Source organism: Crocodylus porosus, unplaced genomic scaffold, assembly GCF_001723895.1.
Source record: "Crocodylus porosus isolate Cpor-Errol unplaced genomic scaffold, CroPor_comp1, whole genome shotgun sequence".
NCBI lineage: Eukaryota > Metazoa > Chordata > Crocodylia > Crocodylidae > Crocodylus > Crocodylus porosus.
Genome location: NW_017728914.1, coordinates 28,981,908 through 29,002,927, shown reverse-complemented (window position 1 = coordinate 29,002,927; position 21,020 = coordinate 28,981,908). Strand labels below are relative to the sequence as shown.

Here is a 21,020-nt window from a genome sequence, read left to right as displayed (position 1 = left end):
AAACAATATCGATAGGATGAGGTAGGGAGCTGGTGGGTGCTGACCCCTTGAGCCCTTCATTTAGGCCCAAACTAAATGGGAGATGACTTCTTTTTAAAACCTGGCTCCTTGGACTCAGCTCCCAAGCAGCTATTTTGCTAAGCTACTTTTGCACGAGCATCTCACTACCCAGCTGACATGCATAGAAGCAAAACTGAGTTTCTGTGTGCCCAGCAGCCCAGTTGGAAATAGTGCACGTGCAAAACTCATGGGCCTGTGAAATGGCTCGTGCAGTTGTAGAAGTCACGTTGAGGTGTTGAAGTGAATCTGCCCCGCAATGAGCTCCGAGCTTTGCATGTGCGTGCGTGGATAGAGGGAGGTTTGGAGCAGAGCATTGTAGGAAAAGAAGAAAACCCTAGTGGGTTATAGAATAAAATCAGCGTCACCTCACTTAGTAACTTAGGAAGTAATTAAGAGCAGTTTTATAGGTAGAAGTCCCCGCTGTGCGATACACTAGTAAAACGACGCTGGAGTCTTCGCATTGAGGTGCACAAGGATGCTTGTTGCAGGTGGCCAGACACGGCATGGCACGTTAATACCTGCCGAATGTGCTGCTTGGAAGCGCTCGTCCTCATTTCCTCCCCTAGTTAAAAAGTAAGCCAGACATTTGCATAGGCTACGTGCTTATTACCCAAGGCCCGATCCTCTTCTAACATACGCTGCTATCACCTCCACTTCAGTGGGCCAAGGTCCGATTTACATGAGCATAAACCACAGGATCAGCAGGCCCCCTAAACGAGTTGGCCAAGATCTGCAATGCTGGCGGGTGATATTGGGTGCTCGTCCAGGCACACCTTACAGGGAACCGATTGCCCCAGAGGAGGTGCTCAGCACTTACTGCAGCTCAGGCCCCACTGGGACCTCGCAGGTTGGGCACCCTGAACCGGAGGCACCTGGAGCCACCCGGCAGCTGTGAAAGCCAGGCTTCAATACTGCAGCAGCAACGGGCAAGCAACATGCTGATGAGTGATGCTGAAATATGTCCGCAGCGTATAACACAGCGAGCAATGGCATCGACCCTCCCCATTAGGTCATCGCTCCCTAAAAATAGAGAGCTGAGGCCAACATTTGGTTCACCAGCCCTGGGTGCTCCAGAATTAGTCTTATGTTCTCAGGACGAGGCAATAATTGTAACATGCCAGCTCCGAGTCTTCATAACAGTCATGCAAAACCTTACTCGCTCCCATCGCTATGTAAACAGCAGTGAATTAAAATGATTTTTCCTCGTACTGTTTAAATTCTGCAATGTTTTTCTAAACGGCTGCACTACAAAGAGAGCGAGAGTCTGCAATGACTGTCTGGAGAAGGGCCATATCTGAAGTGAGCACTTTCTGCTTCGCTCTCTAGATGGTCACAACTGTGGCTTCGGCGGCTTGGAGCGCGCGCGGGTCTGGGTTAGGGAAGTTCTGCTTTGACCTTCAGTTTGAGTCTGAGACATAAACAGCTTGCACTTAAACTGGGATTAATGTAACTGGGTTTATAGACGCACAGCTGATTTTCACATTTATCAGCAGGGTTTTATATTTAGCCAGGCAGCACAGCGGAGCGAATCAAAACAAGGACTCCTGTCCTTACACTTGCTCTGTCCCTGACCTGCGGTGTAACCTCAAGCAAGGCCCACGTCCATGCCTGTGTCTTCACAATGGATCTAGCTCACTTATTTCACAGAACAAGCCTGGAACCACCCGTATCCATCCCGGGCTTTGACGTTGCTATATGAATATGGTTTCACTGCTGAGTAAAATTCATAAGCATAAGCGGACAGAAAAGGGGTCTCATCCTCCTCTTCTTCTGCCTGGCTTTACAATGGCATGCCCCCACTGACTTGTTTCAAGCTAGCTGGGATTTACCCCAGTCCAAACGGAGTTTCATACACGGACATTTGATAAACATCTGAAGACCGCTCTGCTGAGCACGTCCTATTTTTCTATCACTGACCAAGTTTCATCAGGTCAAAACTGGCTGAAAAAAAGTCTTGCTGGGCACTAGGGTGAGAAACGGGCCCAGGTTTTGGATCCTAGCTCTGAACACCAGAGTCAGGACTTTGTTTGGGGTCCAGGTCTAATAAAGAAAAAAGAAGAATTGCTGAAACCCAGGCAATACTTTGCTAGTCAGGGAATGGTTTCACAAGGCCAAAGCCATCCTTTGCAGATCTGATCCCATACTTGTAAGTCAGGGGTGGGCAAAATGTGGCCCGCACAAAGCCAGGGGTGGGTGCAAAGCCCCCTTGGCTTAGCTTCTGCTCAGGCCTTCTCATGAGGGCGCGTGCATTGGGCGATGACTTCTCTTTTTCCAGCTATCACTATGCAGAAGGGCAGTTGATTGCGTTTTGCACCAGGCCTGAATGAAGAGTGCTGAACACACTCACTGCCTTTACCCACAGCTGCAATCGGTCTGCAAATCAAAGACACACTTCAAGGCAGCTGTTAACACCTTCCAGAATAATAATACAACGAGAAAGTAGCAGGGATGCAATTTTGCTGTCCCCCGCCATAAATACAGTCATTGCCTTTTCCTCTTATGTCCTTGGACCCGGTCCTACCACCCTTCCTCACGTGACTAGGTTTGCAGTATCGGGTCCAGCAGCCCTGCAGCCCGGGTTGCTGCTCTGCTACATGCCTATCAAGCGGTTCAGCGGGGTGTGCGTTGGAGATGACTTTTAAATAGCTGCGCGTTGTGGAGTGACCTGATGACGTGTGGAAGGAGCTGAGCGCCTGGCGGTGAGGCTGACAGGGCACCACGCTGTCCTCGCTCATCACGGGACTGATCGTATGGTCACAGCTGGGGCCTCGCAGCAGCTGCACAGTAAAAAAAATGACTCCAAACAGCACAAAATGGAGAAACTGGCACAATCCAGCTACTCTTTGGAGCCGGTCTCCTCCCTCTCCAGTCTGACCTCCCTAGAGCATCCTCTTCAGAGTTTGGCCTTTTCCCCCTGCTGCCTGCAGCAGAGCAGTTCAGAAGCAGCAGCCCTGGCTGGGGCTAGAGGAAGCTCATGCTCATCTCCCCAGCTCCGGGAGTCGGAGGGATGACAGTGGTTTTGCTTTGCAGCATCTGCTGGTTGTCTCTGAGAGCCGTGCCAGCAGCCGGATGTTGGCAGGGTCTAGACACACCACCAGACCCTTCCTCCCACGACGTACCCCCTGCACTCGCTGCTGGCCCTTGAGCGGATAAGAGAGCTGCTCCTCGGTCTTGATGCCATCCCAGGGTTTCCCCTAAAGGTTCCCTAACCATTTTTCATCCCCAAAGCCACCCAAAGCAGCCAGAGTGAGTGCCTGGATTTGGCCTACTCTGGTAATAGCTTTTCTCGGGGTCCTTCACAGTCCCAGCCATAGGTAGAAGGAGCAAGAATGAAAAATGCCAGAGGAGGAAATGTGTTACTGGGACCTCTCTGGAGGTGTAGATCGAAGTCTGGAGGTGTGGATCGAAGTCTGGTCTCCTTTGAGCTGACCTAGATGGCTCCAAGACATCCAGAGGCTGAAAAGCAGGGACTTTAGAGCCCAGATCCTGACCCTATCTGTTCCCGGGCAACACGGTACGTGGCATGAAGTTGTCTGAAGTGCTAGTCAGACAGGGAGATGCCAAAAGCAGCCCATGGCCAGGTCCACCAAAGACATACAGCCAGGGTAAAGTCTAGACCAGCGGGTCGCGTCCTCACCTGGCACACCCTTGCAGAGTGCAAAAACACCTCCCTCCCTCGAGACCGGGCTGAGGCCTTGGCACGGATGCACAGGCAGAAACTCTAGAAGCGTCTCTGGCTTCCCTGCCGGTCGTGCGGGGGACCGGGGTGCAGGTCTGGAGACAGCGGCCATCGGGGTTGGCGAGACAGGAGGCTCCCGATGCGGCACGTCCCCGGTGGAGGGAGCTGGCTGTGCCTGGGGAGCTTGATCGCAGGAGATTGCCGTGGGAATTTGTACGAGGGATGGGCGGGAGGCCGAGCCAGGGTACGGATTTAGTCAACTTCGTTTTCAAAGCGCACGATCCCTTTTTCTTTTTCACACCATTTGTTCTCGCTTGTAATGAACCCTCCTGTTTTTCGGTGGCTTTACTGAAATGCCTGCGGTAAATCGGGATTTCTGGGCACATTAATAACTGGGCATACCCATTCAGCAGACTGGGGGACTGATAAGCTCATGGAAAGCTATGGTGCGTCTCTGGGGGCACCCCAGCACCGAGGGTTTGGTCGTAGGCCTGCTTTATCCCAAGAGCTTATCTGTGTTTCCCCGCCCTGTGGCTGCGGACGCGTATCCGCGCAGCATACTGGGACACATCGCGAGAGAGGCTCAGGCCTGTGTGAGCAAGCTGATGGAGCAGCAGGCCAGCCTCCCTTCAACAGAGGGCCAGCTGGCTGCCACGGCCAATACTCGTCTTGCTGCACTGACAGTGGAGCACAGCTGATCAGTGATAAATGCAAAGTATTTGCCAATGAATAGCTCCCATCTAAGGTGTCTGCTTTCATGAGGTACCAAATCACAGCTGGAGCTGGCAGCACATTTTATAGGTTTTACACGCTTTATGGTGTGCACCTTGGGCACCTGGGTACTTATATGACCCCCTAGTACTTCACAGTGTCTGAACACGTCGCAGGCATAACGCACAACACCCCGGTGAAGCATCCTCTCCCATCACAGAGGCGGAAGTGAGGCTTAGAGAGTCCCCCTAAGGTCATCCAGGAAGCATATGGCAGAACGAAGAACTGCCTCTAGTTCCCCTAAGCCCAAACTGGTGCCGAATCACTGAACCATTCTTCCTTCCTGTAGTTCGTGATTGCCTGCATTTCAAAGTCAGACATTACTGGTATTCGGACCTTAAGGTGATGAGACGGAAACCTTTCAGTGCTGCCTTCTTTGTGATTTGAGCAATACAACACGTGCCTTCGGACATCTGGCATCTCCCCACAGTGCAAAGTTTACCACCATTCAGGTGACGCCGACTGGACACAGAAACCCACCCACAAGACATTCACCTGCAGGTCGACGCTGCCCTTGGAGCGAGTCGCTATCATTTAACCTGCACGCAACAGCGGAGATCTCTCTTGCACCAAGCCCACCAAGACGAGCCAGGCTCTGTGGATCTACAGACAAGCAGGCCGCACGACTGTCCGATAACCACGGAGGGTTTTCACATATCACAGTCTGTGAGGTCACCGTGGCAGTAAAGAAAACCAGGGTTACAGGCAATGTGATGCATCACAACCAGGACCAACCCACAGCCCGTTAAAATCTCTGAGAGTCCTTCCCCTAATACCAAGGTGACTGGATCAGGTCTTTCTGTGCCCAGATGCCCCTGTTTCATTGGCATGTGCACCTTGTATCTTTTATCTGGGAGTGCAGATTAATTCAAGATGGACAAACCTCCTGTAGCTCCAGCTGATTATTAATAGTCTTTATAAAAACAAAACCAAAAACTCCTAGGGACCATACAAAGTTTGACTCTGCATTCAAACTGAAAACAAGGAGGAGATGAGCCCTTTGAATAAAATCTCAAACATTGACATTTTTCATCTCAATGGTATACCCAGGGTGAGCAGCACAACAATGGAAATGCAGCTTTTAATTAAAAGGAACTTAAATAATTATGTTCCAGACAACACAATATCCATCTGCAGGCTGGCTGAGAAAATGACCATAATATTTATGGAAGTGTGAACAGCAGGAGCATGCTGCGGGTATGTTTGATAATAGTCTTCCTCCATTTGCTCAGCTACCTTACTGAAATGTAGCCATATAAATATATATATATATATATATATACATATATATAAGTGCCAGAGAAAAGCAGGTTTTGATCTAGTCTCTCTATCAAAATGGTCACCTCAGGCGCTCTAGAGCCACATATGTTTCCAGCATGTTGTACAAGTTTTAGGAAGCATCCCTCATAAAATATGAAATTATTACAAATGAAAACATGAAATACAAATTTAGTAGTAACTTGTGTCGTTGTTTTTTTTCTAGTCCTTTTATGAGGAGCTTCTGTTAGCAGCACTGGGTCATACCCTGGCCCTGAACGTTGACTGATTTTGAAGATCTAATCCAGAATAAAAAACAGAGCAGTAAGGCTGGATCTGAGCTACAGCCCCTCTGCCACTTTATCAAATCTTGTCTAAATAATATTCTGAGGCAATTGCATGAGCATTTTCAGTGTTACAAGGATGCCCCACACCGAAAGGCCAATAGATACAGTGCAGTCTGCAGGAATACAGTGATTACTACGCTGGCTCGGGTGAAGCAGGCCAGCATCCAGACTGGGACACCAGAGATTTTTGTGAAGAGCAGCGAGGAGGATCATGGTTATACTTGTTACGCTGCACTGAAGAAGCAAAGGCGAACGGTCCAGCCAACGAGAGACCATTATTAAAAAAAAAAAATCATTCTTCCATCTCTGTGAGAAAGTGTCAGTAATTTTTCTTTATGGGAACAGTTTTTCACACAGCCCTAAAGCCTAGAATTAGATACTGTATGCGTCTGGTTCTAATTTATTTTACTACTGAAAGCCATGGAGCAATCCAGAATAGCCGCTCGGTATTACGAAGGACATTTTTCAAGTGGTTCTTCAAGTAACGTTATACACCTATTGACTACATATAATCATAAAGTGCTTCACAGCTATAATATAAAAATTATACATGATTGTCAAAACTCAGCACCAAACATTAGGTCTTTTTGGGGAGAGTCAGTCCACAAAACTGTCTCCAAATACTTCGACAGCTGAAGAATTTTCCAGTCACCAGCGCCGGGTGTGTTTTTTTGCTGCTTCTCAAGCAGTTTGGCCAAGAGCAAATATGATTTTGGCATCATGTCTGATGCCGCTTCTAGAGATCAGATCCTGCCTATTCCCTGAAACAAGAGAACAAGGAGCAGAGCCATAGGAAGGTACAGTGCCCCACAGAGGTGCATTTAGCAGATCAGCCACATTAAATTTCCTAGTCAAAGGTATTCACCTCCATTCAGATCTCTGCTGGGGAATACAACTGACATTAGCCAACCAGGTTGAAACCAATGGCTTACGTTACTGATTAATGCTGTGAATTTTTGCTTAAAGATATTTGGTGTCCCTGAAGCTGTTCCGCTAATCACATGTGTGGTGCCCAAAAGATTGGTACGTGTATAAACCTAACTATGGACTCAAGGCCCTGGCTGTGGGCAGTAAGAGGGAGGGCGAGATAACTAGCTCCAGGATCACAGTCCTTTGCAGTGGACCCGTGTGCAGCCGTTGGGGCACAAATCGTGCAAGTTAGAAACTCCTAAGCCGGCACCTAGCTCACTCAGACTGACTGAGCAGCCCTCCAATGATTAGAAATTAGCTGATGTTGATTAAATCCTATGACCCCAGCTGACTTCCTGCCCTTTGAGCAGGGGGCTGGACTCGATGATCTCCCGAGGTCCCTTCCAGCCCTGATGTCTATGAAATCTATGAAATCTATGAAGTGCTTCCTTGTGATTTGCTTAATCCTCTGTCTGTGCGACCCAGTGGCTGAAATGCCAGATGGATGCCAAAGTCCCCACCATTGCCAGCATCACAAAGGTGGGAGACCTCAAAAGAAACAGAAAACGGAAAAACCCAGTTTCCCCAATCCGTTAGCTTGCCTGCTGCTAGAAACTATGAAGTTATCAGACTGAAAGTGAATCTGTTCTGAGTTATTTTAATCAACACTTTTTTTTTTTCCCAATAGTGACAAGTCACATTTGCTACCCGACCCCAGTCAGCTATCCTTCTGGTTCTCAGGAGGGGCCTCAGCTGTTTCTTTCATGTCCACCAACATCGCGTTCAACGTGTTAGCGAGTTCGTAATAGAGTCCTTGGAGCCTACAACGGGAAGGAGACAGCATAGCGTAAATACCCCACCACCATACCGGTGTGCCCAAAATGATGAAAGACGGGTATGCAGAACTCCAGCCTCCCCAAGCAATCTCCCTGTTCATTTAACAAGACAAAGAGTGATGAACATCAGCTATTTTGTATGAGACTGGGTCCCCCTTCTGTGCAGATTTTGCTTTAAGTCATTTGTAGTATTTTTCCCTAAAGAACAAAACTGACAAGGCTCAATGGACTCGCTCAACACGCTGTTCCATGCACAAGTCCCAGTGCTGGACCAGATCCATTCACCCAGCAATGTTTTGAGCACGTGACATATCGGTGCCTGGGAAGACGAGTAATAGGACAGGTCTAATGAAACTAGACCTGGTCCTTTGGGGAGCTGGCCACAAACTGATTTTCAGAACAATACTAGTAGGACAACGGTCACTGGATCCCCCCGCTTCTGCAGGGCTCCTCTGGTGCCACGCAGAATTTGAGTTGTTGGGTGCTTAGAAAGGGCCTAAACCCTTTTGGGAGTCACTCGCAGAACGGGTGAAAATGTTGCAGGATTCCTGATCTAGATGCCTTTAAACAGGGCAAAGACCAAGCCCGGATCAGATACCAGCTCTGCATTATGGTTAAGCAGACTTATGCAAAACTCAGCAGGCTCAGTTCCCTTGGGATTTGTGGGAGCGGGGTTTGCTTTGACATCAGGAGGGGTCACTTTCCCCTTGGACAGGGTTGTAAATGGCCACCATCGGGGATGCTGCTCGGGTTGAGCCACTGCTCCAGGCCCCCATGGCCATTTCTCATGTTGCTGAGTTCCAGGTTTGTCCCAAAAGAAACCCCCAAACACTTCAAAGTGGCATTCACCTGAAGCTTGGCAGCTTTGCCTGATTTGGGGCTGAAAGAAATAGAGCCACTCATAATTTTTTTCTCAAAAGCATAAATCCAAGAAGGTCTATAGGCTCCAAATGGAGCCCAGATTTAGAGAACAACTGGGAAATATCCGTTTAAGCAGGAGTTGTTATATGTTACTGGGGATGAGGGATGTCCCAGCAACTGGGCCCTGGTCTTGGACTGGGGAGAGCTGGGTGCAAGTCCCTTCCCTACTTCAAATGCCCGGTGTGGCCTCACAAGCCATTTAGCCACTCAGCTAAACCAAGCCACTCCTTCCCCTATCTGTGAAATGGGGATAATAGCATTTCCTTACCTTATAGGGCTGGCGTGAGGATAAGCGCTACAGCCAGGTAGAGAATGGAAAGTCCATTTCAGAAAGATTTGATTTCATTCCAGTTTGGCAACAACACTGTGGAAATGTCCCATATTCATGCAATGGAATAACCATTCTTCATCCAGCGATATGGGGAGCCTGGTTCTGGGACCCTGGCTGTCCTGGGTCTAAAGCAATCCAGCTGCTTAGCCTCCCAGAGCCAGAGACCCTGGAAGCTGTGAGCTTTGGTGGCTGCAAAGCTGGGAGCCTGGAAGCCCAAGCTTCCCATCAGATTCCCTTTCTATAAACTAATACATATCTGGAGTAAAATCCTGTATTGCTATGAGACGGTTCAACCCAAGTGTAAGTTAGCATTTTCTGTTGAATTTCACAGGCTAGTTGATCTATCCCAGTGGTTCTCAACCTTTTGAGACTCAAGGTATCCCTCAGAAAGTGCCATCCCTTAGCTTTCAGTCATTTTTTGACTACAGAAAAAATCACAGAGCAATGCTTCTGCTGCAAACAATTCAGGAAGGCAGCCCCAGAGCACACCGTGGATTCCTATTCGAGATGTCTGGGTTTATCTTCTTCAATATATGTAGGTGTTTGCATACCTTACGCTGTTAATATTGTGTGGCACCCCTGGCACCCTTGAGAGGACCCCACGACACCTCGCTTGAGAATCACTTGTCTATCCTGGATGAAAATATCCTTTCACCAAACTCAGTTTGAAATGTATATTTTGAACAAAATCTAACATTGAGCAAATGGCAATCAGAGTTGTGTTTCAGTGAGAAGACTTCCAAATGTGCAAGGAACCTCAGAGTTCAGTGGGAAAGGAGAAGAAACACAGGAGCCCAACACCAATGCCCAGGCTCCTGGAGTGGTCTGGCTGCCCCAGTGTGCTGTCAAAGGACTAGGGCGATTTACACACTACAGGGAAGGTCTGGCCCATTCTTCAAATGTTTCGACAATCTGCTATTTGGGTTTTGTACCTGTACTATGATATAAAAATGATAAGTGAGTTGATTGCTAAATAGATCAAGGTTCTGCGGCAGTAAGAGATGACAAACCAGGCGCCACCACAGTCAACTTTTCTGGTGGATTTCTCTAGGTTTTAGCATTACTTCAGCTATGGTTTCTCTTTCTCCTCTCTAATAGATGCCAAGTCCTGAATAGTCCCATATTCCTCTCTCTCCATCCCTTGGAGAATCCACTTGACAACAGCTCTCCCAGCCGTGGAGGAGTAGTGTCGGACCTCAATACCACTAGAGGCTTCGACCGCCAGCGGCTGCAGTTCCACGCAGTACGCTCCTCCTTATGGGCATCCCTTTGGGGAGACCCTGTGCATGTATTTGGCCCCACTGCTCTCTCTTGAGTGGGATGTCAGTGCTTGTCAGATCATTTCACAGTGTGATGGCTGGCTTGGCAAGAGCATGCAAGCCTTTGTGCTACTCACAGCTCAGGGAGGTTCTCCCTTTAACCTATATAGTTTGGGCGTGTAAGCGTGCTGAATTCCCTCCTTGCACTCTTAACCAAAAGCCACAACACCTGAATATACGGCTGCTGCTTTGTTGCCACATGTCTGGACCCAAGCTCAAATCCCCAGCATAGCAAGCGCTGTGCTGGCCTCAGTCAGCTCTCTCTTGTAAAAATCTACCACTCAAAAAAATGAGCCTATTTGCATGTGATGGGGAAGCACTCATCTAGGGACCTTTGAGCCCAGAGAAACCTTCAAATGTAAGGAAAGAGTCACTGTTTTCACTAAATGTGACACTTAGCGTTAGTCCCATACCGGGAACTCCCAAAATCAATGGGCATTAATGCTGACCTATCTATCACAGCTTCTTTATGCTTTGGCCTATAAACCGACTTGCATGAGATCAAATGCCTTTAATTGTATTCTTGCAGCGCATATTTTGAGACCTGCAGGGCAGAGCTGATGGGCTGCAGGTTCCCCCAAGGGCTGTCCATCCTGTACGTCAAAGAAACAAAACCACCACTCTAAGGTACAGTTTGAAGATTTCCACCATGGCAGTCTGTATTTCTGTTTGTCACACTTGGACTACCCACCTATATATTGTATCATCCTGAAGATCCAGGGATGTCAAATACAGATCAATAAATGCGATACTGACACAAAAATCTTCTAAGACCACAGTATCAGAATGCTGTAACGTCTTTTTAAAGTTGTCCACCAATTCAATGAAAGCTTTATACTCGCTGGTTTTCTAGTGTGAAAAGAGATCCCAGGAGAAAACTTTGTTAGCGTGGAATAGGTTTTAAGTAGTAACTTTCGTTCCTCAGCTATCTCAAAGAGCTTTGTAAAAGATGATGGTTGTGCAGGGACTATGGAGACAGCTGGAAGATGCATTAGGCCTCAGCAATAACTCGCATGCGGCCTTCCACCCTGGTATCCAGTTTTGCAGACCCATCTTTGCACACCCACACAGCCAATTGCTGTGGCAACTGTAAGTTATTTTGCGTGGTTTGGAGGAATGCATGGTTCTGGGAGCAGTAACAGAGGGCAAAACTAGAGGAGGGCCTGGAAACTTTTGCTTTATAAGCCATAAAAGAGAATGTTGGCCAGAATGGTAAAGTGGCACTTCATTCAAAAACATCATAAGATATTTAATTAGGATTTGAACAAGCACCAGATTCAGACACAAAAGGGACTCCGTTCAGGGCTCTTCCTAAGAGACAGTGCCCATAATTGCATAAATATCGTCCCTACTAGTAACGGCAGTGGGCACTAAATTGTAAGTCAGCACTGAAAACTGTACTTCAATCAACAGGTTCCTGGCCCAAAGGCAAGAGCGTTTCAAACTGAGTCACACGGACCTAAGTACTTTTAAATCACAGTTGACAAAAGAGGAAGTGGAAGGGATGAAAGAGAAAGGAGGAGCATTATTCCAAACCTTCAGAGAGTGTTGGTCAAGAGGTCTTCAAAGAGACCTTGACAAATTGGAGGATTGGGCCAAAAGAAATCTCAGGAGGTTCAGTAAGGACAAACGCAAAGTCCCGCACTTCGGGCAGAACAACCCCATGCACCTGTACGGCCTGGGGACTGACGGACTGGGCAGCAGCTCTGCGAAAAAGGACCTGGGGGTTACAGTAGACAATACATTGAGTATGAGCCAACTATGTGCCCTTGTTGAGAAGAAAGCTAACAGCATACTGGGCTGCTTTAGTACGAGGGTAGCTAGCAGATTGAGGGAAGTGATTATTCGCCTCTATGCAGCACTGGTGAGGCCACATCTGGAGTACTGTGATCAGTTTTAGGTCCCCCACTACAGAAAGGATGTGGACAACTTGGGGCGAGTCCAGTAGAAGGCAACAAAAATGGTTCAGGGGCTGGGGCACATGACTATTAGGAGAGGCTGAGGGAAATGGGCTTATTTAGTCTGAGGAGGGATTTAATAGCAGCCTTAACTGCAAAGTGGTTATAAGCAGGATGGAGGTAGAGGGTGCTCAGTGGTGGCAAAAGACAGAACAAGGAGCAACAGTTTTAAGTTGCAGCAAGGGAAATTTAGGTTAGATATTAGGGGAAAAAATTCCCATGACAAGGGTAGTAAAGCACTGGAATAGGTTACCCAGAGAGGTGGTGGTATCTCCATCCTTGGAGGTTTTTAGGACCCAGCTAGACAAAGCCTTGGCTGGGCTGATCTAGTTGGGGACGGTCCTGCTTGGAGCAGGGGCTTGGACTAGATGTGACCTCCTGAGACCCCTTCCAACCCTCATTTTCTATGATTCTATGAAACATTTCTATTTAAGTGGTACTAACTGCACTACATTTCAAATAGCTTCATAGGAGTCCATTATGAAAAATTGTCAGGTTAAAAAAATTCTAAATCCATGAAATACAGTTCAAATCTATCACATCATCATTAGATATTGCTCAGAGACTGAGTATTCAATTTGGAAAAGGGCAGCAATCTGCTTAAGGAACCAGAAGACAGCAGATCTCAAGTCAGTCATTTTTGGAAGGTGCCCCTGACTACTATAATAGATTTTGAAATACTTCCCATAGAAGTGAACAGCAAATTCAAAGACATATATGGTTACTGCAGAATATATGTGCTGCACTGAGATGTCCCCATAATACAATGCTGAGTTACATTTAAGAATTCAGGAATGCAGACATTTTACAAAAACCAAAAAAGAGAAATCTTTTAGGGAAAGTGCTGTTATTATTCAGAAAGTGTCCACTTTTAAGCTGCTGTTTGAAATAGAAAATTATAAATAGAAATAGAAGTGGAACATGTGTGATAAACGTGCACATGCAGACATCACTATTTGGAATCATTCCCATATATAAAATGAAAGAATCACTCTAATTAAGCAGTGGTCCCCAACAAGAATAGACAACAATACTGAGTAAATAACACCCTGCCAGCGACATCATCCTTTACACTCCTTGTCAACTTCCACTTTAACGTATTAATTTCCGACGGCCACAGGCAACTTTAGGAGGTCTCCAAGGCAACCTAGGGACCTCTGCTATAAGCAATGGCAATCAGGAGCCTTATCTTGGATTACTTCAAAAGAAGAAAAAGCTTGAGATTAGTTTGGATAAGTAAAAGAAACATAGCATGCTATGATGCAAGTGATTGCAAAGGACACTACACCTTACATATGTTCGAAATACTCATGATAACAGGCAAGCTTATAGAAATGGCATTCTCCGCATCTACCTGCTGGTGCATTAACTTGTTCACTTCTTCTTGTTGTCTCTTTAATATGGCCTGTTTTTTGGCCTGAAGAGCAGCCTGCGTTTCTGCTTTACACTCCCACTTGTAATTTTGAGTTGAGTCCTATAAAATGAAGGCCAAATGGTTTAAGGGCAGAGGAACACAATGATACAACTCAAGAGTTTAGTCCAAGAGACTCTGTCCTCTATGTCCATTTAAATCCAGCCCATATTGGTAGCAACAAAGCTGTTACTTGTGATGAGTTGGACAGAGAGAGCGCAGTAAGATTTTCACCCCAGAGATGGTGCCTTTACTAGCAGTCCCACCATGGAGGCTGTAGGAATAACATACTGGAGCAATGATGTCTAGCTTAGTGTCCTGTCTCCGGCAGTGACCCTGTAACAGATAGTCCCAAAGCAGCTCAAAGCCCCGCCGTGGGCTGTCCTCAATTCAGAGGGCTCGTCCACACTGCTACATACAGCTACGACCCAAACCTGCCAACCATCCACACTAAAAGTCCCTTAGCTGTCCCCAGCAGCTCTCTTTAGTATCACAGCCCAAGGCTGACCTTCCTCCCAGCATCCCGCTATGTGCAGTGAGTGTTCACACCTCACCTGCTTGCTGTAGGTCACAAACCCGGGAGTCAGCCAGCATATAACATGTGGCCTTCCTGTCCTCCACTTCTGGTCTCTACTTCTCGTAGAGGCAAGGAGTAGGCAGACTGATTCCTTGGAAGGACTCTGCTTGATGAACAAGAGCTTTGCTCTGTGTCTGGCTTTCAGGTAAAGTGTGGATGGGATGGATGGCCAAGCCTGGTTCAGACTAGGGTGACCCTTGTGGCCATCCCAAATAGCAGTGCAGACCCCACTTGAGGGGCCGCCTTGTAAAGTGTAGCATGTGAGTCTTCAGGGAAACCTGCTTTACTCTTCAACATGGCAGGGGTTGGCAGCTGATTGTACCAAACAGGAGAGTTGTAACAGCTGGGGGAAGGCAGAGACCTTTTAGATGGCTCCGTCTGTCCACGTGTGACAGACCAGGGCCAGAAGTGAAGGGTATTGCATACATGGACAGGACAACGTCCCCACTTTTCACCTCCTAGGTTTGCTCCCTTCAGCTTTGAGGAAACTTAGCGGGGCTGTGAGGAATATAAACCATTTACATTCAGCAGCCAAAGGGTTCAGTCTCTAGTAAACTATCATATTTTCCAGGGTATAAGACATGTTTTCTCCCTCCTGAAAAAGGAGTTCTATAATGAAGGTGCATACCAAACTACTGGACATCAATGCACAGAAATGCAATCAAATTTATGTTCACGGTCTGTGACACCTCCCCCCCCACACAATTCGACCCTTCTTTTTTTCCTTTTTGAAGGTTCTCCTTATGCATCCAAAAATACAGCAAGGACCCAATATCCATAAAGTCACTTTGGGCAAGCAACTAAAGGCGAGTTTTTAGGTTAAAGGACCTGCAGCGAGAGGTTTTTTTGAAAGAAAGTAAGAAACCTCCAGCTTACCTGGATATTGATAATGACCACACCGATAAACATATTGAAAAACACAAAGAAGCCCAACAAGATGAAGACTATGGTGAACGCTCGGCTGGCAGTAAAACCCTGCTCCTCCAAGCTGCTCTGCAAGTCCGTCCAGCCGTCGACCTGCAAATGTATTTAAGCAGATCAAACAGCAAGTTCCAAACCACAGTATTACTCAGAGACTGCAGTAAATCCCTTTCTCTTTTTTTTAACTGAACAGTTTCCTCAGTTGCCTGCAGTTCCAGGCTTAAATCCGCTGCTAAGGAGCCCATCGCTCAGGAGATTTTTCCCCTCTGAATTTTCAATGCCAGGAAAAAAAAAAAACCCATCAAACTGAATTTTCTCAACTCTCTGAAATGAAATAAAACCAGAGAGCAGCTTGCATGGTCTTTAATGCTGGGAATAATCACCATTTAATTAACTGGCTTCCTAACTGTCCCCTCCCAAAATCAGGGGCAACGGCTACGAAGTTACAGGCGGGCATAGAAGAGAAAGCCCTCCAGAAATTACCGTGACTAAACTGAAGAGCGTGAAAAGTGCAGATGCAAGGTTGCCCCAATTTTCTATGTCTCCACTGTCAGGGTCTCCATACAAACCGTGGCCCAAAATGGCAAAGATAAACATTAACAGGAACAGCAGAATAAGGACATAGATCACAGTCTTCATAGTTTGGCCTACAGCTGTCATCAAATTCTGCAAGACAGAAAAACAAGTGTGTGCAGTTTAGACTGGAGACAAGCAGCCCTAAATAAAAGAAAATACTCACTGGAATTCAAGCCGCGGCAGGCAACAGGGTGGCTCGTTCAGCAGGTGGCTCTCTTCCCACTGAGCATGTCTGAACCGGCTGCGAGTGCTGCTCTTGGGGACGGCCCTGGCTTTGCCAAATGGAAGACGGTAAACCCAGATTGTGCAGGGCCACTCAAGATAACGGCAAATGCAGATTTTCTCAGCTGAAAGATGGTCCTGTCTCCCTGTCAGCAGTCAGGAAGCTTTGTCTAGTGATAAGAGTATAGGGCTGCAACTCTAGGGTTATCCATTCTGCTCCCCACTCCGTCACTGCCTGCTTAACAGACTCTGCTTCATTTTCCCCACTACGCATGAAAACAAGGCAGTCGAGATCTGTATGTATTCAAGTTCAAAAGTGGCCCTGGGATGCAAGGAACTAGAGGAGGGAAGAGCATCATTCACGATGATTGCAAGACTCTGGATGCTACTACATCAATATGACATGACTCTTCTTCCTAAGCTGAAGCCCTCTGGTCTTCTAGCTGATGGCAGTACATCTCAAAATGCATTGACTGTCAGTCTTGACATTGCCATTGTTAATCAAGAGGACTTATCCTGTGAGACAGGACAGATCTGTGAACAGTTGGAAAGATGACAAGTTAAGGAGCTGTGGCTTTGTAAAACCACCAAGTCCGCTCCATCTGTTTAAAAGGAGCACCTTTAAAACAGGTCATTATTATTCACATCCATTTGAATTACCTTGGGAGCTCACAGCTGCAGGATATGGAGCAAGGGATTCTGCTCATAAAGGATAAAATGCTTCAGAAGATGACCTTTTGTATTAAATTAGCTGGATACAAATTACACAAGCTATCAATCCTTGTGTTTCAATTGCAGAGTCTAATCATGAGCTGGAGTCAGGAAGAAATTTCTACCCCCATCACTGTTGGACGGTTGTCTAGACACATGCAATATTGTTTAATAAGAGACAGGATGTGGGATGGGGCATTGTCTTTCTTTTCCACCAAGGTAACTCTGACTTGCATACTGAGAAAAAGCACCATAAAGCATGGGTTCACTAGGAAGGAACTCAAGCCAACCTCAGAGACCAAATGAATCCTTGCAAAGTCCGAAATACAGCATCAGTACGTAAGACACCCTTAGGACTTGATGGGAGTACTGGTTTGGGAATAGAGCTTAAGCCAGACCATTGGTAATGGATCTCCGCCAAATTGCAAACATTTCTATTAACTCCAAATTATAGAAGACTGCATACAGCCTTTGCATCAATGTTATATTACTCCAGGGACTGACTAAAGAATGGGCTGGCTGCCTTCTCCTGATTACAATAAGTGTGCTAATGCCAGAGGGTCTCTTATGCAGCACACCAGTTCAGGGACTATCCATGTATCATTTCCCCTTTGGATAAGGTCTCCAACTGTCGACAGCATCTCAAGTTCAAGCTCCAGAAACCACCCGGTTGATCTGTTCCGATGGCGCTTCCTGGTTAAGAGGTTTGTGCAGAGCTTACATAAGACGCTTTCCAATCTCTCCTGCTTGCCAAGAAGTTGATCTTGTTATGGTGGATTAAAGATTCCCCCAGCAATCACGTGAATACTGTAGTTCCCTGCTTTCTAAACTCCCGTCTACTCTAGGAAACACACCCACGTCAGGAACCTCGGCCAATTTCTCCAGGTGTTCCCATTAGCCACTAAACCTCAGCTCCACCTTATCTGGATTGAGTTGCAGGCAGCAAGCCTCCATTGAGGTCAGACGCTGGAGTTTCTACTACCTTCCTCATCCCACAATAGGGCAATGTCCACTCTCACTATTTTACCCTAATATTTCCAATTGTGGCAGCTCCACAGGCCCTGCCCATGCAAACACTGGGGTTCTTCTCTTGCTTTCTATCGGGTGGAGCATCCGCCCTCTTGAATGCATCTGATCATGTAACATCCAGGTGCGACACTACCTAGAAGCTGTGAGCCCTTCACTACAAGCATGAAAGCTTCATAGAGCTGATGATAACAAAAATAAATGTTGACATTTCAGAGACAGGTATAGTGCTTTTAAAGCAACCACCCCAGTGACCTTCACCTTTGGACTATGCAATCTTATCAACCACCTTTTATTCTGCAGGCCATGTCTAGGACTGGACAGGGAGAACAAAAGCCATTTATACAAAAAACCACGTGACATTTTTGCCAAGTTATGTAATGGTCCCCAGCAAACGTGGGTCGTGCACATGCTCATAAAGGCAAACAACCACCCAGAGCTGAAGGCAACAGGAGAGCTATAAAATGCTTAGAGTCACTGCAGCCCAGCAAGTGCCCTTTGTATAGTAGCATCAAATCATTTTGAGTTTCCACGGCACATCTTGACATTCCTGTACACTTTCAGAAACCTCGAGCAGGTCCTATGTGCTTCTATTAAGAAGGAGCTTTGTGGCTTATGGTCTTCATAGGCTGTAAACTATGTCGAAATTAATCCCAAATACATTTTAAAAAAAAGCAGAAAAGTTGATTTTTAGAACAACCTGGCATTTTTAACGTTTATTTTCACATTGAAATAAAGATGAATGGAGCCTACACTAAAGCTGGGATCCCAGCTAACAGAACTTCTCTGTATGGAGTACAACAAGGAAATTATTTCCTCAAGGTGGAAATTTATTGCACCAAGGTGGAAGGCAAGAGTGTTTTAAAGAGTTTTTTAATTAATAAAGGGAAGTGTGCCAAGAATGTGTTGCATGCTTGAGCTTTCAGTGTTAAATACAGCTAACCTGTTAAGGGCTAATTGAGACTTCAATTAATAAATTATAATACATGTCCAGGTATAAACAAACCCCTGCACCTTTAGTGAAGCTCCACTGGGCAGCTGGCAGCATGGTTTCCAAAGGTGAGTTTTATCGAAGGGTTGCTTTTGCTGCGCACACGGGACCGGCTCTTAGTGACTGTCCACTAAAACTCATGTTCTGTCCCCGCTATGGCTGGTACCAAGAGCTTCAGAGGAGGGTGAAAGAAAACTCCCAAAAGATGACTGCAGGCTAATCGCTTCTTATAAGACATTTCTGACTGCTTTGGAATAGGACTGGTCAATCTCTGGTCAGAAACATGAGACCGTATATCCCTCATCTATCTGATATAAGTCTGGATCCTAATATCCAAGACTAACCCTATCCAAAGTCACCTAAATCTTTTTGGCACAAAGTCCCATAAACGTTTGACACGGTCAGATTTTCTCCTCCTGAAGTTGCAGAGGTGTCCAGTGGGATTGTCCAAGCTCCTTGGGGAAAATGATCTATTGGTTCAGTGTGGTTTTAAAAATCCTTTTATCATAGATAAATGACAGCCCATATTGTCGTGTGCCCCTACCTTACTAGCATCAGAGAGCATGGACAAAATAACGTGACTTGACTTCTCTAAACTGTTCATTAATGTATCTACCTCTATTGTATCCCCACTTCCGGCTACACTGAATAATTAACATATAAAGTCTGGTGATAAGTGAACTTTACGATCGCAACTAGAGGAACGAAGCCTCAGAAGTGAACATTATAAGAGCCTTGTGCCTATAAACATCCCACTTCTGGTAAGCTACCCAACCAATTAATTACATGCAGAAACCCAGGCTGAGCATTCACTGCCCACATTAGCTCCCTGCTTAAAAAATAAACCTCCAGGGTTGTCAGAAGAAAACTAAATCAGAGACGGTGCGTGTGGGAGAAAAACACACACAGGCTAAAATAGTACGTGTGACCTATTTTTTATAGCTCAATTTTTTTTTTTTTCCATCCACACCACTGTGGTAAAATGAATGAAGTCAAAGGAAATCTCCCCTGGACACAAGAGAAGCAGAAAGCAAACAATGCCCAGGCTGTGAGGCTTTTTAAAACTCAAAACTCAACCATATTTCTCAAGCCCTCACTATTTTCGACAACCCCTGAGATCACAACAGAAGGCCTCTTGCCACATCTTGCACACTGCAAAGACCCCTGCTATCTCTGTGGTCTGGCACAAATCGTCACCCCTAAAGGGGTGACTTATATTTGCAAAAAATACAACGCAACCTGTGATCGCTCAAGGGACTAACAAAACCTGCTTGCTTTACATAGGCGGTTTCCTAATAAATTGAGGGGAGAATCGGGCTCAGTTCTCATGGAGCCATTCTGGGTGGCTTCTTTAGACAGGTGGCTACCGCATAAGGGTGGTCCGGCCAGGCCTCGCTACGGTTTCCCTGACCGTCCCGATGCCGCTCCCTCGGCAGAGAATCAAAGGAGCATGTCTTCCCCGGTGGGCAGCCTGCAAATGGCAGCCAGGCCTATGCTGTTTTCTTTGGAAACAGCCTCAGTCTGGGAGTTGGAAACTTCTGCCCAGTAATTCAGCAGTACCACAAGCCAGGACATGCAACGGGCATGTCGTGGAGGCCTTGCCCATACACAAAGCGACAACCCAGATGTGGTCCTGTGACTGTCATGGCGTGCGTGGGCAGTGGTATTCAGATGTGCTGGTTTCCAAGGGGCTGCCCCAATGCTCGTTTGCCCCCCAAACCCCCAACCACCACCATAATACGCTACTGGGTGAGGAGCTGTGCCTCCTGTAGCAAAACTCCCATCTGCTCCGGTCTGCTCAAACCCTGCCCGCAATAGCCTCCTGGCACAGAGCAGCCTGGCTCCTATGCCTGTGCTGGGTTGCACCTGCTGTAACAAAGACTCCCGCGGGGAGGTCATTCGGGTGCCCCCTGAGACAGCGGGGGAGCACTAGGTTTGTTCCTGAGCTGCAGCAGTGGCGAGAGCTGGGGCAGCCTCCAGCGGTTGCAACGCACCCAGGGCACTGCAGGAGCTCGCCATGCCTCTGGGCGAAGTGGCCTCAGTTACAGCAGGATGAGCGGGTATAATACAGCATGTAGCATAGATGGCTGCAGCGTACCTCACCACACAGCAATACCCATTCCCCGAAGCCTGCGTCAGTCAGGGAGGTGATGTAGCTACGCCTACCAAAAGGTCCTCTCAGCAGATGCAGCATCTC

General features: G+C 46.9%; 1 protein-coding gene across 4 annotated transcripts in view; it reads right to left on the bottom strand.

The window, feature by feature from the left end:
- Window positions 1–21,020, bottom strand: part of CATSPER3 (cation channel sperm associated 3) — a 33,384-nt gene that overhangs the window by 8,590 nt on the left and 3,774 nt on the right. For 2 of the 4 annotated variants that reach the window (XR_002101136.1, XM_019535104.1), the window contains exons 4-7: window positions 15,781–15,963; window positions 15,253–15,393; window positions 13,743–13,862; window positions 11,122–11,279 (exon numbers count right to left, since the gene is read on the bottom strand). Coding sequence is in view for 3 of the 4 variants with exons in the window: in XM_019535104.1 (XP_019390649.1) it covers window positions 11,122–11,279; window positions 13,743–13,862; window positions 15,253–15,393; window positions 15,781–15,963 (602 nt within the window). In the remaining variant the exon portion in view is untranslated. The other 2 variants (XM_019535103.1, XM_019535105.1) reach the window with 2 other exon arrangements.